This window comes from Aulostomus chinensis, chromosome 12, assembly GCF_037954235.1.
Source record: "Aulostomus chinensis isolate RoL2024-O1b breed Wild chromosome 12, RoL_Achi_v1.0, whole genome shotgun sequence".
Lineage (NCBI taxonomy): Eukaryota > Metazoa > Chordata > Actinopteri > Syngnathiformes > Aulostomidae > Aulostomus > Aulostomus chinensis.
This window is the reverse complement of record NC_141331.1, coordinates 15,891,180-15,907,035: the sequence shown is the minus strand read 5'-3', so window position 1 is coordinate 15,907,035 and position 15,856 is coordinate 15,891,180. Positions and strand designations below refer to the sequence as shown.

Below are 15,856 nucleotides of genomic sequence, written 5' to 3'. Positions count from 1 at the left end.
CTCTAAATTGACCGTAGGTGTGACTGTGAGTGTGAATGGTTGTCTGTCTCTATGTGTTGGCCCTGTGATGGACTGGTGACCTGTCCAGGGCGAACCCCGCCTCTCGCCCGTAGCAGCTGGGACAAGGTCCACCCCCCCCCCCCCCCCCAACCAGGAATTAGCAGCAGCATCAGCAGCAGCAGCAGAAGATGGATGGATGGAATATTGAACTATATATACAAACATACTGTACAAGGCACAGAAATGTCACACAAAATCACATACACTTAGCCCTAGGTTGAGCAAGTCTAACATGAAAAACGAAGAAGAAAGTGTTGAAGCAGACCCGAGTTCCTGTGGTAGTTTACACCCGAGTAGTTTCTGAAGCAGTTTATCGTCGTTTTAAGCTACTGGTCAATCTGAGTTTTAGTAAAAAAAAAAAAAAACAACAACAACAAAACTGACAACGCGCGTGCTCCTCCCACTTCCATCCAGTCTGTTTGTGTTTTCCATGGTTACGCGGACGGGAGCACCAGAGTAATTCGTTGAAAACCTGAAGTACAAAAATGAGTGTTTCCATCACTCGCACAGTCCCTCAGAAAACGGATGCCAAGGTGTTTAGGCGGGAGCGTGTTTTTGACTACTTGTACGGTGAGTAAAGCTCTCGTCGCGCTAGCTAGCATGACAAGTGCCTAACGTCGCTCACGCGGTGGACATGAATATTATTGTTGTGTCACAGATCAAGTTTACACGGTGTCCTCGGAGGTAGACCATGCCAGGTCCGGTCTCAAGGCCAAGAATCGAGTTGTAAGCTTATAACGACTTCTATTTAACCCCTGAATATGATTGGTTTGGTTAGCTATTACCCTCAAATGGGGTTAGATCTAAGGCTAATGTCCCTAGCGGTTAAGGTTTGTAACAGGTAAGTGAAATGTAACAATGCCTGTCACCACTTGTCGTTTACAAGTATTAATTCAAAATTTAAGTACACCGTATTTTTCACACTAAAGTAAGCAACTGTGAACAAAATGAAGCTAAATATATCTGAGTTTACACCCATTTTATAATTTGCATATTTTATCAAAGAAAAGATGCAGTAAGTAGTGTTTTCTTCCTTTATTTTTTCTTTCTCCCATTCAAAAATAATTACTACCAAACAACATTTACAGTACAGGGAATATTGGATAAGAAATAAAAATGAGCATACAGAAAATACATAACTGCGACTACATTTAGAAGACATAAATGTGTCACACTTTATAAAGTTACGAGCACCCAAACTACATTCTGCCTAAAAGCAAGTTATATTGAACTGTGGAAGTTAAATATTTATGCATGTTTAGTAACTTTTGTCCAGTTCTTCTCTGAAGAGCAAACATCCCATACACAATATGTTTTTCTCTCCCTCATTAATGTTTTCACCAGGGAACAAAGCAATTGAATCAATGACAAATGTTCTCATTGATATCATTTCCTTCCTCAGAGAATAGTGCCAGAGTTCAGGTCCATGTTCAGTAACCTGCCGCACCACCCAGGTTATAGTGTTCATCTGGACCCTGCAGACCCAGTACCAGCCTTTATCGACCGTCGCTGGCGAGGCCACATGGAACAACGCAACAACGCACTCCAGCAGCTGGCCGGGTAAGCCAACAGAAATTTCACTCCAAAGGGATGTTGGACATGTTCAGGCGTGAATTTAAATTTAAATATATTTTTTTATCCATTTAGATTTAATATTATCTGATTTTCTTGACAGGATGATTCCAAATGCTCAGTCAAGGTTAAAAAATGAGGAGTGTCATGTGACCGGAACTGATCGCTGGAAATACTTTAAACGGTTTGGTTTCCTAATCTGTCAATATAAGGAAATAAATTAGGTTTCTACATCGAGTTTTATCTCTCTCCTGGTTTTACAATTTTTTTATTTCAGCCCTCTGATTCCATTTGCGCAGCAGGTTCCTCCACATGTGATTTTTGCTCTTCCAAAGTAAGTTAGATAGGCTCAATGTACTTTTTCAGCCGATGTTATTGTGATATTTATGCTGGCAGAGAGGTACATCCTTTCTTTCTATTCCTTAGAGAAGCCTTAGGTGGAGAGAATGCCGAGCCCTTGCCCTCACACTTCACTGTGGGGGTCCAGACTGACTACAGGGAGAGTGAAACACAGACAGACCCTTACAGCCCCGAGTATGTGGTTCAGCCTGGGACATCGCCCTCTGAGCTCCTGACTCTGGCAGCTTTGACGTGGGGTACTGAAATCCTCAGATGGTTTCCAAGATGTCTAGCCTGTAGTGTAGTGTGTAATAAACTTATCAATGCCTCTCTTCTTTCTCCTCAGGTCGGGGTCTCCCAGCAGGCCTGGCAGAGGTGGAAATGATAGAACGGGCGCGAGCTAAACGGGCCTGGGAGGCCACCCTTCCCCCGCTGGACGACCTGAGTCAGCTGGATAAGAGGAGGCTTATGATGGAGCAGATGGATGCAAAAGAGTGGGCTTTCAGAGAGGAAGAGATCCATAAGTGAGTGCTACTGTATATTAACTATCTTTCATCCTTATCCAGAAAATATGTAGAATATAGAAATACAAAGTTCTTTTTTGCATTATTGTATAATAAATGGATTTTCTTCAGTTTTATTTGCTCACAGTCGTAAAATCTGTAAAAACTGAATGTTTGTTTTTGGATGCTGCAGAGTTAGCAACATTCACTTCATGGAGAGAATCTCTCCTAACTTTAACCAAACTTTTTGTTGGAGGCAGCACACTTGTGGGAAAAAAAGCAGATGATGGGCATGTTGTTATATGTTGGGTGTTGTGCTACAATATTCCTGCTGTAAAACCTTAAAGCAACTCTCTGTGTTGCTTTAGGTTGCAAGAAGCTCGTCTTGCTGTGCTGAGGGACTTGCTGATGCAACGAGTCGAGACTCAAGACAGCATCGCACACGAGAGACTGAACCAGATCTATTCCAAACAGCTGAAGGACAAGGAGACCAAGCTGCTTAAACTCAACAATGACTACATGAGGGGTAAGAAAGCCACTCTCTGTGCTCCAACGTGACCGTCTTATCAGAAATGTTTTTGGAAGTCTTTGCGTCACTCTTTTTTGCACTGGTGTCTTGTTTGTAGCGCTGAGGAAACTGGAGGCTAAGAGGAGGAATGTGGAGGGGAAGCGAGAGCAACGTCTCAGATACCACTCAGATTACTCTTGTAAGAACTATGCCCCTTCAGCCCACAAGAGCATCGTCCCCAACAGGAAGTCAACCTACAGCGAGTTAAAAACCCACTACATGGACACATATGAAGGTCTAACCATGATGCATATTTACTCTCATTTGATAAAGCAGTTTAGTGAGGGGGAAGGTGTCAGCAGCTGAAGGCGTAACATTTGTATCCATTTAGATTTATTATTCTCTCATCTGTTGTATCGTTTCATTATTGCATTTTCATTTGAATTTTGGTCATTTTAACAGATCGATTTTTTAAAAAAAATAATTTTTTAATCACAGGCTTCCTAGAGCTTGAGTCAGGACTCAGTGTCCTTCAAAAGCAGGTGAAAAGTCACAAACCCAAAGTCAAACCCCCTGAGAGCAGAACCGATCGTCTGATTAAGAAATACCAGGTAAGGTAACCAGAGATATGTTGGAAGGGCATGTCACATAAGTTGTAGAAACACATGGTTTGTGGTTCTGTGGCTCAACAGGCTCTGAAAGAGAAGGAGAAGGAGCAACCGATGAGGATATCTTTGCGTTGTGTTAAAAAGAAGGGAAAGCCTGTTCCTCGTGCTGTCACTCCTAAAGTGCAGGAGCCACCAGAGGTCAGCTGAAGACTCATAAACTTGTTCATATTTCATGTGTTTGAGACAATCATAACCTACCTGCCCCCATCAGGGGGATGAGGAGTTGGAGCTGGCTGTCATCCACCTGCAGAAACTCCTGAGAGGGCGAAGTAAACAGTATGAGGTATGTACATCTTTATTATGTGTGAAGTGTGTGGAGAATTGCTTGCATGAAATCTTTGTCGCATCTGTCTGTGTTGTCATACAGATGTTTATTGGCAAGGAGAAAAATCTGGAGCTCATCAAGGAACTGAGGACTGTCCACGCCCTGCAGAAGGATGACAAGGATCTACAGAAGGCTGACCGAGAGCTCATGATGACCCTGAAGAAACAGAGAGACGACCTTAGACACAAGGTGAACACACACATTTATATACAACATTTATTTCAGTGCCAAAGTATTAATTAGTAGTAATACTCTTCTTCCCCTCCCAGATCTCCCAAGAAGAGGCATCTCGGGCCAGAGTGGTCGGTGCTGAGCTTGAACACGTGTTTGACTTCTTGTCCAAAGAGCTGATTCGTCTGCAGGAAGAGCGCAGGATACATGCCTTTACACGACTGGCTGAGAGAGAGCGCGTCCGCCACGAGGCAGAGGAGAGTGGAAGGAGACAGATGGAGGAGCACAGACGCAGAGAAGAGGATGAAATCTTCAGACAGGTACTTACATGTCTGCAAAGATTATGATAACAATAAAGTGATTGTGGTCCTTACTAGCACACGTGTGTATCCTTGAAACCGTGTCACAGATGGTTCAGGTACACCAGGAAACTGTGGATTTGTATCTGGAGGACATCATCCTGGAGACCCTGGAGCAGACAGCTGACCAGCAGGCTAGAGAGGAGATCCGCAGGATTGCGAAGGAGGTGAATGACATCGCTTACACCATGGAGGAAAGGTAACGGACAACGCTGCATATCAGCAGATCCTTGTAGCCACACATTTGATTAATAAACACAATTCACTGGTGTGTGAGCAGCCGCAACAGTCTTCAGTCAGAAGAGATCGTCTCTGAGTTGGTCTATAGCTTCCTCATCCCTGAGGTAGAGAAGATCCAGGTCAGGAAAAGAGGTTTGGAAATTTCCAGTTGACTCACTCACAATTGAAGGCAATTTATTTCATAAAATTACAGATGAATGTCATTCCGAAATCAGAACAATCATCTGAATGATGATGTTAAAGGATGTAGCTTTGGTGGCTCACTAAGCCTTGCCACTTGTCTTCCAGTGCACCAGAGGCAACTCAGACACCTTCAGGCAGCTCGTAGCATCATCCAGGGGACTGCAACGCATCCTAGGACCCCTACCACTACTTTAGGGGCCTCACAGTTGACCTGTCCTGCTGAAAGAGCCTCTAGACAAGTCCTAGAGGAGATGAGCCAAGAACGGGTGATAGAGGCAGAGCAGCACCAGAGCTGATACTCATGGGTGCTGAGTGAGCTGGGGTGAAGCCCAATGTCTTGATTTGTTCTCAGCTCATTAAATTATTAACATCTGTGAGAGTTCTGTGGTTACTTAAAGCTGCGATCATCATTCCGTGCACATTTGAGCCAGAACATACAGTGTAGTTAATGTTTTCATGTGGAAAAAGATTGCTAATAAGTCTCTTTCATGGTTCCTCTGTTCTCCAGCTCTAAGCAGTTGATTCAGTAGCTCAGCCACTCTGACTCTGACAGACATGATCCTGTGTATCCGGTCTGTGTTGCACATGGACGTCCCTGTCCTGGTCTCGCTGACCTGGATAGGCCTTCATCTGTGCCGTCAGACCTCTGGATATGCTGACTGGAGAGCTGCAATACCAGCATCAACATGCCCCATCTTCTGACGTAGGAAAATCTGATCTTACAAAGGTGAATCTAATATTACCTGATAAATTTATTTACCCAACTTTCATGGCCGTCTCCCCGGCCCATGATTCACTCCTTTGAGGGAAACTGTCTCGGGGGTTTTGGTGAAATCTTTTCTGCAGCTGTACCTTTCCAGATTGAATTTTATTTTCACGAAGCTCCATTTCTTTAGAAATGATAAAGGCTGTCAAAAAATATTCCATCTGGCAATGAATCAAAATGTGATCTAATTGACGCTTGGGTCAGGATGAGCAGCATCGGGCAAATCAGAATCCGTGAGACCAACCCGCCCTCGCTGTACTGCAGTACACTACTATAAACTGACACTTAACTGCAGTTGATGTTACTGAATACTTCAGTTTGAAGTAGATCGTAGCTGGGACTGTTTAACCCCTGGGAATAGAGAACTATGAATGAAAAAGGAGTGATGGGGCTAATGTGTCATTAAACCTTTATTGAAATAGATAAGATAAATAACAAAAGGTTATGATGGCCGTGTGTGTAAAAATGTGTCAACAAGTAAAGAATGAAGGCAAATAGTTTTTAGCATGGACTTCACCAACAGAGATGGAAAAACTGTCCACCTCACAATGACAGTGGGTCAAGTTCTGTGGAAATGCAAGTCTTTTTTTTTTCCACCTCAGACACTGAGAGCGTCAGAATGAGGTTTACCGGTTTGTCATTAACTGGTTTATAGAACTGGTGATGGTTTGCTTCCAGTGTACAACAACCTGTGTTTCTCTGGAATTTAAGTGAGATTTATCATTTTCTTCATGTTACACAGAGATGAGAGTTAAAATGTGAGTTCTCAGAGAAGAGAAACATAAAGAGAGTCCTATTTTGTAAATAAAACACTGAAAGATGCTCTTCAGGTTAAAGAGAGTTACTAGCAGCCATGTAGACTAGTTAGATCAGAGGTAAACACTGCCCCTCTGTGGTCAAACGGAAAAACTAAGGATTCTTAATTGTGAAGATGACTTTAACTTCTGGGTCAATTAAATGTCTTCGTGAAGATTAGGAAAGATTTACACGTGTTATTGAAATGCAGACTTTAGCCACACCTCCCATGGCAGCACAAGTCATCAAAACAGCAGTAAAATACCATCAAAAGAGGTGTGTGATGTGATAAAGAAGGCATAGTTTCATATCAGCTTGATATATATTTTGTAATATCCTACTCAAAACGAAGGGCAAAATTAGACAAAGACTCCCTTAAGACCAGAATTTTACAAAGCGATTAGATATATGATTATAAAGACTGCAGTAAGTGAAAAGAAGACAAAACCAGCCGTTAGCTTGATCATTTCCAGGCTATCCTACTCTTTATTTAATGCAAATTACAGTACCAGGGAACTATATTCCTCAGAGCACGCAGAGGGAATATTTACAGAGGCGCACATTTAGCATACCTTCACAGAACAAAAAAAAAAAAAAAATCAAAAGAAATAATTTCAGTCACAAACAAGAGGCATTCAAGTAGTAGTACTGTTATACGGGATGTTTTTGTAGTATTTTCTATGATTTTTGTGTTCTTTAACCCCAGTTAGCACATTACACAAGTCTTTATGCTAGCATCGTCGGCTAGCTTCTCTACTTGCTTGTCTTGTTTTTGGTAACCTTTATGGTGTTTCTTACTGAACTGGGAGTTAGGGGTAGAGTGGTCAAACGTACTAGTGGAGGGTAGCAACACGTTCATGAATGCAAAAATTACAGCAAGCAGGAAAAAGGCTACATGACTCGGTCCCCCCTTAGGTGCTACTGAATTCCCCCCGAATACGCTGACGGAGGAGGAGGGTGAACAAGAGGAACGTGGAAACAACAGCATATCCAGAGAAAGAGACAGAATACATTATTGCCTCTGAGGATGGCTCATCATAACCACATCATAAGTTTGGCTTTGGTAACAGAACCAACACTGCGAGTAATACAGAAACCGTACTGTATTTCAAATATATACAGTAGAAATGAGGCCTTTTTTTGTTTTTTGTTTTTTAACTGTTGCCGCCATCAACGACGGCCCAGCTTCATGCCCCGTTGTCCATATGCCAGGACTGTGGTATACATATTTGTGCGTCAATAAGTGTCTTAAGATAAACATCTATTAAAATAAACACTACTGTATTTTCAGTTGAGGAAAATATCCGTACAATTAACAATGTATGTATATTACATTTACAATGAGAAAGAGGGAGAGAGAGAGAGAGAGGTGCAAGTGGTGCGGACCGTGTGAGAGTGTGTACGTGTGTTGCAGGATAGCAGGACATTCAACAGCACCAAAGGGAGAGTCACAATATTGAAAGGGGGAGGGGGGCGAGGGGTGATGGCGGGGTGACGGGGAAACGAGGCGAAGGTGTATGAAAGCAAAGGCACTCCAAACTATAGTTACACTATACATGACTAGTTCTTGTTACAATAATACAGCTGTCATCTACTGTACTGTACAGGTAAGATTGAACATATGGCTGGATAAAGCTGATCATCATCTACAATATCCATACACAACTTGCCCTGATTCTGTTTAATTACTTTTTTTTTGTCTTCTTTACTTTCTTTACCCTTTGTCATCTTTGTTTTTGCTCATAAACAGTACATGGGTCTGCATATATACATACCTTGAACACAACATGGAAAAAAAAAAAACATAAAAAAACAACATACAGGATTTTGGTGAGGAGCATTTATACTGTATATACAAATTCTGCTTTTTTTTTTTCCTTCTTTTTTTTCACTTTTTTTGTAGCGAGTATTCTCTGTAAATAAGACGCCTCGACGGACTGTACCGAATGGCTCTGTGTGCGGCAGGTGGAGGAGGGAGAGAGAGAGAGATAAAGAGAGAGAGAGCGAAACGCTAGGCTAACACCTCGGTCAACAACACACCAGACAGTCAGCAGTGTAACCAGCGATACTTCTCGGGGAAAAAAAGAAAAGAAAAACATCTTGAATCTTCACAGCAAGGGAGAGAAAGAAAGAGAAAGAGAGAGAGAGGAAGATGTTTGTCTAGACACTGCACTGCCACAGAAAACACTGTTACAGACAGAGTCGGTACAAAGACGAGGACTAGAGCACTGCCCTAAATCCATCTACAGCTTTAATACAGACAACACAGGAGAACAAGGGAAGTGATGCTGGAATCTTCGCACACTCCAGCTTAAACAGGAAAAATAAACAAAACTCAACACCACCGTTTTTTTTAATTTTATCTAAATCTATTAATCTTTAGGCAGCAGCAAATATTGCCGCTGCTCCGACAGATATGAGCTCACCATAAATGATTTCTGAACCATTGTAGTTAATATACATATATCTATATATACTTTTTATACATAAGGAAAAGTAATATATAAACTGTGTATGTATGCATGTTTGTTTTGTATTGTATGTATATATTATACAAGCACACAGGACCAGATACATGTCACATCCATCGCACGTGGCAAACCAAAAACACAAACAAACAAACAAAAAACATCTGCCCGAAGCAAAAAACAAAAATTAAAAACAAAGTAAAACAGCTTGTTAACCATTTAAAAACTACCCCCAGGCAATTAAACAAACAGTAATAATCAAAATATTAACCCCACTGCTTCATTTGCACATACGTCAGGATCATCATGCATCCGTGTGTGTGTGTGTGTGTGTGTGTGTGTGTGTGTGTGTTTGAGAGTGTGTGTGCGTTTGCGTGAGCCTCATGCCTTGTCTGCGGAGGTGGAGGTGAGAAGTGAAAGTGATCTTAACCATACTCAGGCCATGCACTACAGGAGGAAACAAATAGGGGGAGCGGCTAAGGATGAGGATGCAGAGAACTGGACAATAGAGGAGGACGCCAAATAGGGAGAAGGCCAAGGGGAACAGCTCAGGACTTTTTATACAGATTGTCCTCTTACAAACATTAGCAGGCTAGCATTGTGTGTACATGTACAGTGTACTTTTTAATCTTTAGTTCCAAACACCTCTGGCTCTGTACTTCGCCTCCCCGTTGAAAGGGCACGGAGAGATGTCTTTGACAGAGGATGGAGTAGAGTTCAAACAGCTGGATGAAGGGCCATTCGGGGATAAAAGAGGCAGATCAGGGGTGCTGGGTTTTGTGGTTGTTGTGGTGTGGGGTTTGTTGGCTAGCTGTTGAACCCGGACTGCTTCAGCATCGCTCCGCTGCGTGTCAGGGAGGAGCAGAGCTGAGCTCACCTCACCCCCTGGCCAGGGCAATGGAGAGGCCATGGGCTGGGGCTGAGACCGGGGGCAGGGCAGATGGTCTGTGGGCTCAGGAGGTGGAGTTGGAGGCCGAGGCAGAGGCAGTGGTGGTGCTGGGGACTCGCTCTGTGCTGTTGCCCTCTGGAGACAGGAGGCGCACATCGTCAGTTTAAGATGCACAAAGAGTAAGAGGTTGCTGCAGAGACCTCACAGCCGCTGAGGACGTTTGGGCAACACTTACAATAAGGGTTGGCAAAATAAACTGATTCATTTGGATTCATGAATTAAAGAAAAAATAAATACATGAATAATTGCACGCTTGATCCCATGAGTGAGAGAGCTGCAAATAACCAGTGGAGGGCAGCAGTCCACCTCGGCTGTGTCTAATCTGCCAGAAATTAAAAGAAAAAAAAAAAATCCGTTGATTTTTTTTGTTGTTTTTGTTTAAACAGTTGTGTGGAGTTTCTGCCAGCATGTGTTATCACGCACAGAGATGAAAGAAAATAGAGCAGCCGTGTAAAAAACAGAGGCGCTGCGGGACTCCTGTGGTCAGTGTAGAAGGTCCGGTTGAGTTAATTGCATCGTGTCACGGACGAGCTCGGTGTATTTTAGCTGTCATCGCTCCGCTCCTCAAACACTGGTATATGAGTGAGCGGAGCCCACACGGTCCAGTGAAGCTGCTCAGTGGCTGTAAAGGTTGAACTGTGCCTGAGCGTGTGAGAGTGAAACGCTGCGCTCCGAGATCAGTATGTTCAATCACTCACGAAGAAAGTGGATGCGCTTTTTGTCTAGTCAAAGCAAACTTGTCTCTTACAGATTTGTTTTAGGTTAGGAGCAACAAAAGGTGCTTTAAACAGAAAATAAAGAGCTTGTCAACAAGTCCAGACTAGACGAGGTGGATGTGGCTCTAACCTGTGGTGGCGGAGGCGTTGGTTGGGGTGGAGGCAGTGGCCTGGCTGCGGGCGTGGGCAGGGATGAGTATGGAGGCCAAAGAAGGATTACTGGATAGCTCTGAAAGAGAAGGAGCAAGTTGTCAGGTCATGTTCTAGGTCAACATTTAACATCTGGATAGCAGATACACTACAGTACACATCTGCAAGCAATGGATGACAGAAGTGAGCTTGGTAGGTGGTTGTGTTTCTGTTTAAACGTCAAGAAAAATTGAAACAAACCGTCTCAAAAACTGAAATGGGCATCAACTACAACACGACTTTGTGATGTGCATCAAAATACCCTGATGGAAACGTCCCAAGTTATAGCTATGGGCCTCAAATCACACGATGACAACTAACAAGTGAAGAAAACAGAAACTACGGCTTGAAACAGGTTGAGGCAGCTTTTTTTTCTGTTACAAACAAACTTCAAACACTCAGAATGTGCAGCTGCAGGTGATAAGAGACTCGCCGCCGTGTGAGCCAACTTACCCTGGGTGGTGAAATTGAAGAGTGAGGGTTTCTCCCTCCCGTTGGGCAGCTTAACGTTGGGGTCGCGCAGCTCATCAAAGAAGGAGTGTGCGCACGCCTCTAGAGGGGTGAGGCGTGCCGTGGGCGTGTACTCCAGCAGGCGAGAGCACAGGGCGATGGCCTCTGGGGGCGTACGCGGCCGGAACACCTGAACAGCCATTTAAAACACAGCGTTGGACATCAAGAGTGATCACAGTGAGAGTCTATTTCTGAGTCAAACACAACAAGACATTCCAGCGTTAACACGCACACAGACACGCACACAGAGCACTGGCTGAATGTTATCTAGGGGAAGAGCTGCAGACCGACAGCGACGGAGGACGTACCGGCGATTCACTTTTTTATAACCTTATTTTGGAATTATGCTAGCCCCTATCACGAGATAGTCGTTGCATTAGCCTGAGGTAACAAGTAATTGTCTCACAATAACATTATGAAAAAAAGCATCTGATCGTGTGATATCAATGAAATTGATGGCATAAAACAATAAACCGCAACTACAGGCTTCAGTAGACCACCACAAAGACAGACGCACAACTTTTTTACATCACATGCGCCACGATGAGAGCGTGACCGATACTGATGTTGTTTCCAGGACTTGTCAAAAATGAGGACGACAGCAGGTGTGGGGAAGTGTTTCTGCGCACCCTCAGTCACCCTACAACATGTTTAAAAGCATCTGCCCGCTGACTGGAACGGCAACTCCTCATTCAGCCCTTCGCTGCTGCTCTACAACTCTGTAAAGAGAATTCATCTGGTGTGACGCTGCTGTGGAGTGAAGAGGCGCAGTGCTGCACAGTGAAGAACTAAGCAGGAAACGCATTCGCAGATGGAACAAATTCAAAGGTTTTATTCGACTAAAATGTGTCGTGAGCTCATGTTTGACATATTTGAATATTCAGTGTTACAAATGAGCAGTGCGTTGGAACAGTTGGAAACGGTTTCAGCGGCAGTTAGTAGTTGCCATGGTGATGCTTGGTAACTGCTTAGAGTTCCAACACTGCAGGATTGCAGACGCATTTGTTTATGTTCTGGATAAAAAATTGAAAATTGAGTGAAAATCTGGGCTGTGAGGATGACTTCACTAGAAATGTAACAGAATAAAACACCTCACCTCAGTCAGCGTGAGGCGTTTTGTCACCCACTCTTGTCTTTGAAATTCCCTTTCTAACAATGTTAATAGAATCTGTGCAGTCCCCTCGGACGCAGATGTGCCGGTTTCTTTCTTCAACTCATCCTCCACCCCTCCACTAACTTTTGTGTGAAGTCCGCATGATACTAAAAGAAGGAAATACACAACTTCTTCTTCAAAGAGGAAAACGGTCTATTTCAGGTTTTTTTGGGGATCTAGAATTTTTTTCAGAACGGAGCTGCAGCTCTGTTGATTGATGAGGATGAGGAGAAGCATGCGGGCAAAATAAAATTTAAAAAAAAAAAAAATTACAAAATGGCAAAACAAGCAATGAGGAAGAAGCTTGAAGCGGTTGATCTTAGAGAAGTAAAAGGGCTCCTGTACCTGTTGACTCACCTTAGTCCATGGATGTGCCTTGATCTGGGGGAACTTGAACTCAGTGTAGTTGGGGTTCATCTCCCGGATCTGTTCCCGGGTGGGGGTGCCAAGAACCTGGACCACAGTAGAGAGAGCGAGAGAGAGAAAAAAAGAGAGACAAAGAGAGAGAGTGCAGGACAGAAGGGTCACAACTCAAATCCCAGCTCCTTTGTGTCACACGTGAGGCCTCCACATCATCTGCCACTCCATTACCTTGATAATTTCAACCAACTGATCCACTCCGCTGTCACCAGGGAATATTGGTTGTCCTAGCAACAGCTCTGCTAGCACACAGCCAGCTGACCACACATCTGAAGGAAAGATGGGTCACAAAATTAGAGTCAGATCTAAGCAGAAGAGGAGCGGAAGTTGAAATGACCCTAATCCTCTGCTGGAAAATGTGATGTGGAGAACAGCGAGAGGGCTGGTGATAGATCCTTCTAATGATGGCGTATTCTCAGTGGCCACTCACCTATGCTGGAAGTGTAGTCGGTGGCACCAAAGATGAGCTCAGGGGCTCGGTAGTAGCGAGAGCAGATGTACGACACGTTGGGCTCTCCACGGACAAGCTGCTTGGCACTGGAACCGAAAAATTAATAAAGTACATAATTAAAATCTTCATCAGTGCACTTTGCTGCCAAATATTTTGGCCAAAAAATAGAAATGAAAGAGTAAATGTGTCCCTACTTTTTTTTGGGGGGGGGGGGGGGGGGGGCTTAAAGTCTCACCTGCCAAAGTCGCACAGTTTGAGTACGGCGGTCTCTGGATCCAGCAGCAAATTCTGAGGCTTGATGTCCCGATGGCAGATCCCAAATGAGTGGATGTAGGCCAGACTCCTGAACAGCTGGTACATGTACAACTACACACACACACACACACACACACACACACACACACACACACACAAGCTGAGCTTTCAATACAGTGTTTGAGCTTAGAACTAATGTCAAACCCATAAAGTTCTAGCAGCATATTTTCAACATGAAGTACATTTTTATCTGAATTATTTGCATATTTTAGTGTCAGAGAACAGTGACATTGTAATGCCGAAAACGGCCGACTGAACGCTTTCAAATGAAGATTTCTCTGGCTGTACTGCATCAAACACAACGCACCGCTAAGCTTGTATGGTTACCAAGACACACGGACAATAACTACCTTGACATAAACCATAGGCAGGGTCTGTTTGGCTCGGCTGTAGTGTCTGGCCACTCTGTAGACCGTCTCAGGAACGTAGTCCAAGACCAAGTTCAGATACACTTCATCTTTCTGTTGACAAAACGTACAGAAAAAAAATAGGTCACTCATTTGTCCTGTTCTTGGTGGAGACAAAATCAGATAAAAGTGACACCCATGACCTCCAAATACTTGTATCCATGCACATGGCAGCATGTAAATGATGTCAGAGTGCCCCCCCCCCTCCCTCCCCCCCGCTGGGTCCTCCCCTGATGAATGAAGCCGTTAGAGATCTGAATGTTCTTGCCATCTAACTGGGGATCTATTGTATAGGATTCTCTCCCCCAAGGCCAGGAAACACACAGGCATGCGTCATAACGTCCTGTACGCCAACACTCGCCGCAGACAATGATATCATTTCCTGGTTGGATGAGGCCGGTGTCGGAGGGCGGGGTCTTGCACGTTCGACTCTGGTTCATGCTGACCCTGAAAGCATGCTGGATCAAGGCTTCTCCACCCTAATTATTCTCGGACGTCCTTTTTCCTTTAATTCTACGCTGACTTGCCAGCCTGAGTCATTGGGTGAAACCATTGTTCCAATCCTGCTTCCAATCTAAGTCAAGACCACAGACAACATCACGTTTGTGCTTAAGAAAACAGTTTTTAAATAGTTTCAAGCAGCCTGGCATCAAACCGAAGACATTCCTGGATGACTAGCACAGGTCATTAGCTCAAGCCATTAGAAATTAAAAACCACAAAGCAAGACACCTGTAGTAAATCGTCATGCAATTTAAGACTCTAAAACAGCAACATAATGATGATATTACAAGCATTGTATAAGCGGGACCATCGGTTAAAAAAAAACAAAACAAAACAAAACAGAAAACACTGTTTATTCCTAAACACAGGAAGCAATATCTAGAAGCTGGAACAGCTCAACAGAGGACGTGTAGTTTACATGTATTTGTGTTTAATCTTATTTGCACCGATGTTAATTGCCAGCAGGTTCTCTGGAGGTGAAGAACCACAAGACGGAACAATCGTCTGGTTCATTCCAGGGAAACTCTCAGCTGTGTTCCGAGCACTATCAGGTGATCACTAGAGCGCTGAAACATTCAGGTCATTGGCACCTCAGTGAAAACACATCCCAGCGTAATATTCTGCCTGGAGTACTTCGGTTAGAGAGAGGAACGTTGCACATTTCAAACAGATTTATTTGTGAACTCCCTCGTTAGCTTCACAGCTTCATTTCACAGTCGTTCTCAGGAGGTTGTGGTTACGCTTTCACTGCAGTTTCCCAAGATTCTGCAAAAACTAGCAGGTCTATGTTCAGGAGCAGATCCTGGACCAATGACGAACTCGTGTTTGAGGAAACAGATATATGTGATGCTGCTACACTCGAGTTCTCCTGGTCTAGCACTGCACAGCCAAAAGTTGATACCAGGTCTGGCAAGCTCCTCACGCTACAATACAGGCTGTGATATATTGCAATACTCTACCTAATTTACTGCAAATGCCTTGCTTTGTACCACCTGGCCAGTCTAATAAAATATACATCACATTATATTGAGTCTACTGTTGTTTGTGTTCCCTGGATACTTTATTGCTGTATAACAAAGCTTGGAACACTTGTTCTATCTAACTCAGGGGGGCCAAATCTCTTTCCCTTGGAGGGCCAAAACTCAAACTAAACGGTGGGCTGAGGGCCAAAAACACACACAAATTGTGTTGCTTGAATGCCTTTTGTCTGTGCACCACCGTCTCTAGCGCCTCTTGATTTGTTTTTCTTTCTTTGCTCGTGCAAAATGGATATTCTGCACAAGTTTC

The 15,856-nt window shown here is 43.7% G+C and overlaps 2 protein-coding genes across 7 annotated transcripts in view; one reads left to right on the top strand and one right to left on the bottom strand.

Moving 5' to 3' along the window:
• The first annotated feature begins 456 nt into the window (after positions 1 to 456).
• cfap91 (cilia and flagella associated protein 91) lies at positions 457 to 5,305 on the top strand. 5 transcript variants are annotated; one of them, XM_086220487.1, is made up of 17 exons: positions 457 to 630; positions 719 to 786; positions 1,463 to 1,620; positions 1,736 to 1,816; positions 1,910 to 1,966; positions 2,059 to 2,228; positions 2,318 to 2,495; positions 2,843 to 3,000; positions 3,101 to 3,181; positions 3,481 to 3,593; positions 3,675 to 3,788; positions 3,862 to 3,933; positions 4,018 to 4,164; positions 4,245 to 4,466; positions 4,556 to 4,704; positions 4,786 to 4,877; positions 5,034 to 5,305. In XM_086220487.1, exons 1-17 carry the CDS (start codon positions 546 to 548, stop codon positions 5,222 to 5,224), a joined length of 2,136 nt encoding a protein of 711 aa, XP_086076613.1. In that variant the 5' UTR covers positions 457 to 545; the 3' UTR covers positions 5,225 to 5,305. The 5 variants fall into 5 exon arrangements, with proteins under 5 accessions (XP_086076613.1, XP_086076615.1, XP_086076612.1 ...); XM_086220489.1 differs by having other exon boundaries at positions 3,101 to 3,277; positions 4,786 to 4,864; XM_086220486.1 differs by having other exon boundaries at positions 3,101 to 3,277.
• A 1,586-nt stretch (positions 5,306 to 6,891) lies between these two features.
• Positions 6,892 to 15,856, bottom strand: part of gsk3ba (glycogen synthase kinase 3 beta, genome duplicate a) — a 29,865-nt gene continuing 20,900 nt past the window's right edge. The window contains exons 4-11 of one of the 2 annotated variants that reach the window (XM_086220484.1): positions 14,011 to 14,121; positions 13,581 to 13,711; positions 13,325 to 13,431; positions 13,066 to 13,163; positions 12,820 to 12,927; positions 11,265 to 11,451; positions 10,753 to 10,851; positions 6,892 to 9,981 (exon numbers count right to left, since the gene is read on the bottom strand). In XM_086220484.1, coding sequence (XP_086076610.1) covers positions 9,911 to 9,981; positions 10,753 to 10,851; positions 11,265 to 11,451; positions 12,820 to 12,927; positions 13,066 to 13,163; positions 13,325 to 13,431; positions 13,581 to 13,711; positions 14,011 to 14,121 — 912 coding nt within the window. In that variant the 3' untranslated portion in view covers positions 6,892 to 9,910. The remainder of the gene's footprint in view (positions 9,982 to 10,752; positions 10,852 to 11,264; positions 11,452 to 12,819; positions 12,928 to 13,065; positions 13,164 to 13,324; positions 13,432 to 13,580; positions 13,712 to 14,010; positions 14,122 to 15,856) is intronic. The other variant, XM_086220485.1, reaches the window with a different exon arrangement.

What these genes read in the sequence shown, in the direction of transcription:
- cfap91 (XM_086220486.1), top strand. Translation starts at nt 546, where the DNA reads ATGAGTGTTTCCATCACTCGCACAGTCCCTCAGAAAACGGATGCCAAG. An exon ending in GTGATTTTTGCTCTTCCAAA is followed by an intron (nt 1,967 to 2,058) that starts GTAAGTTAGATA and finishes TCTATTCCTTAG; the next exon opens with AGAAGCCTTAGGTGGAGAGA. An exon ending in GGCGAAGTAAACAGTATGAG is followed by an intron (nt 3,934 to 4,017) that starts GTATGTACATCT and finishes GTTGTCATACAG; the next exon opens with ATGTTTATTGGCAAGGAGAA.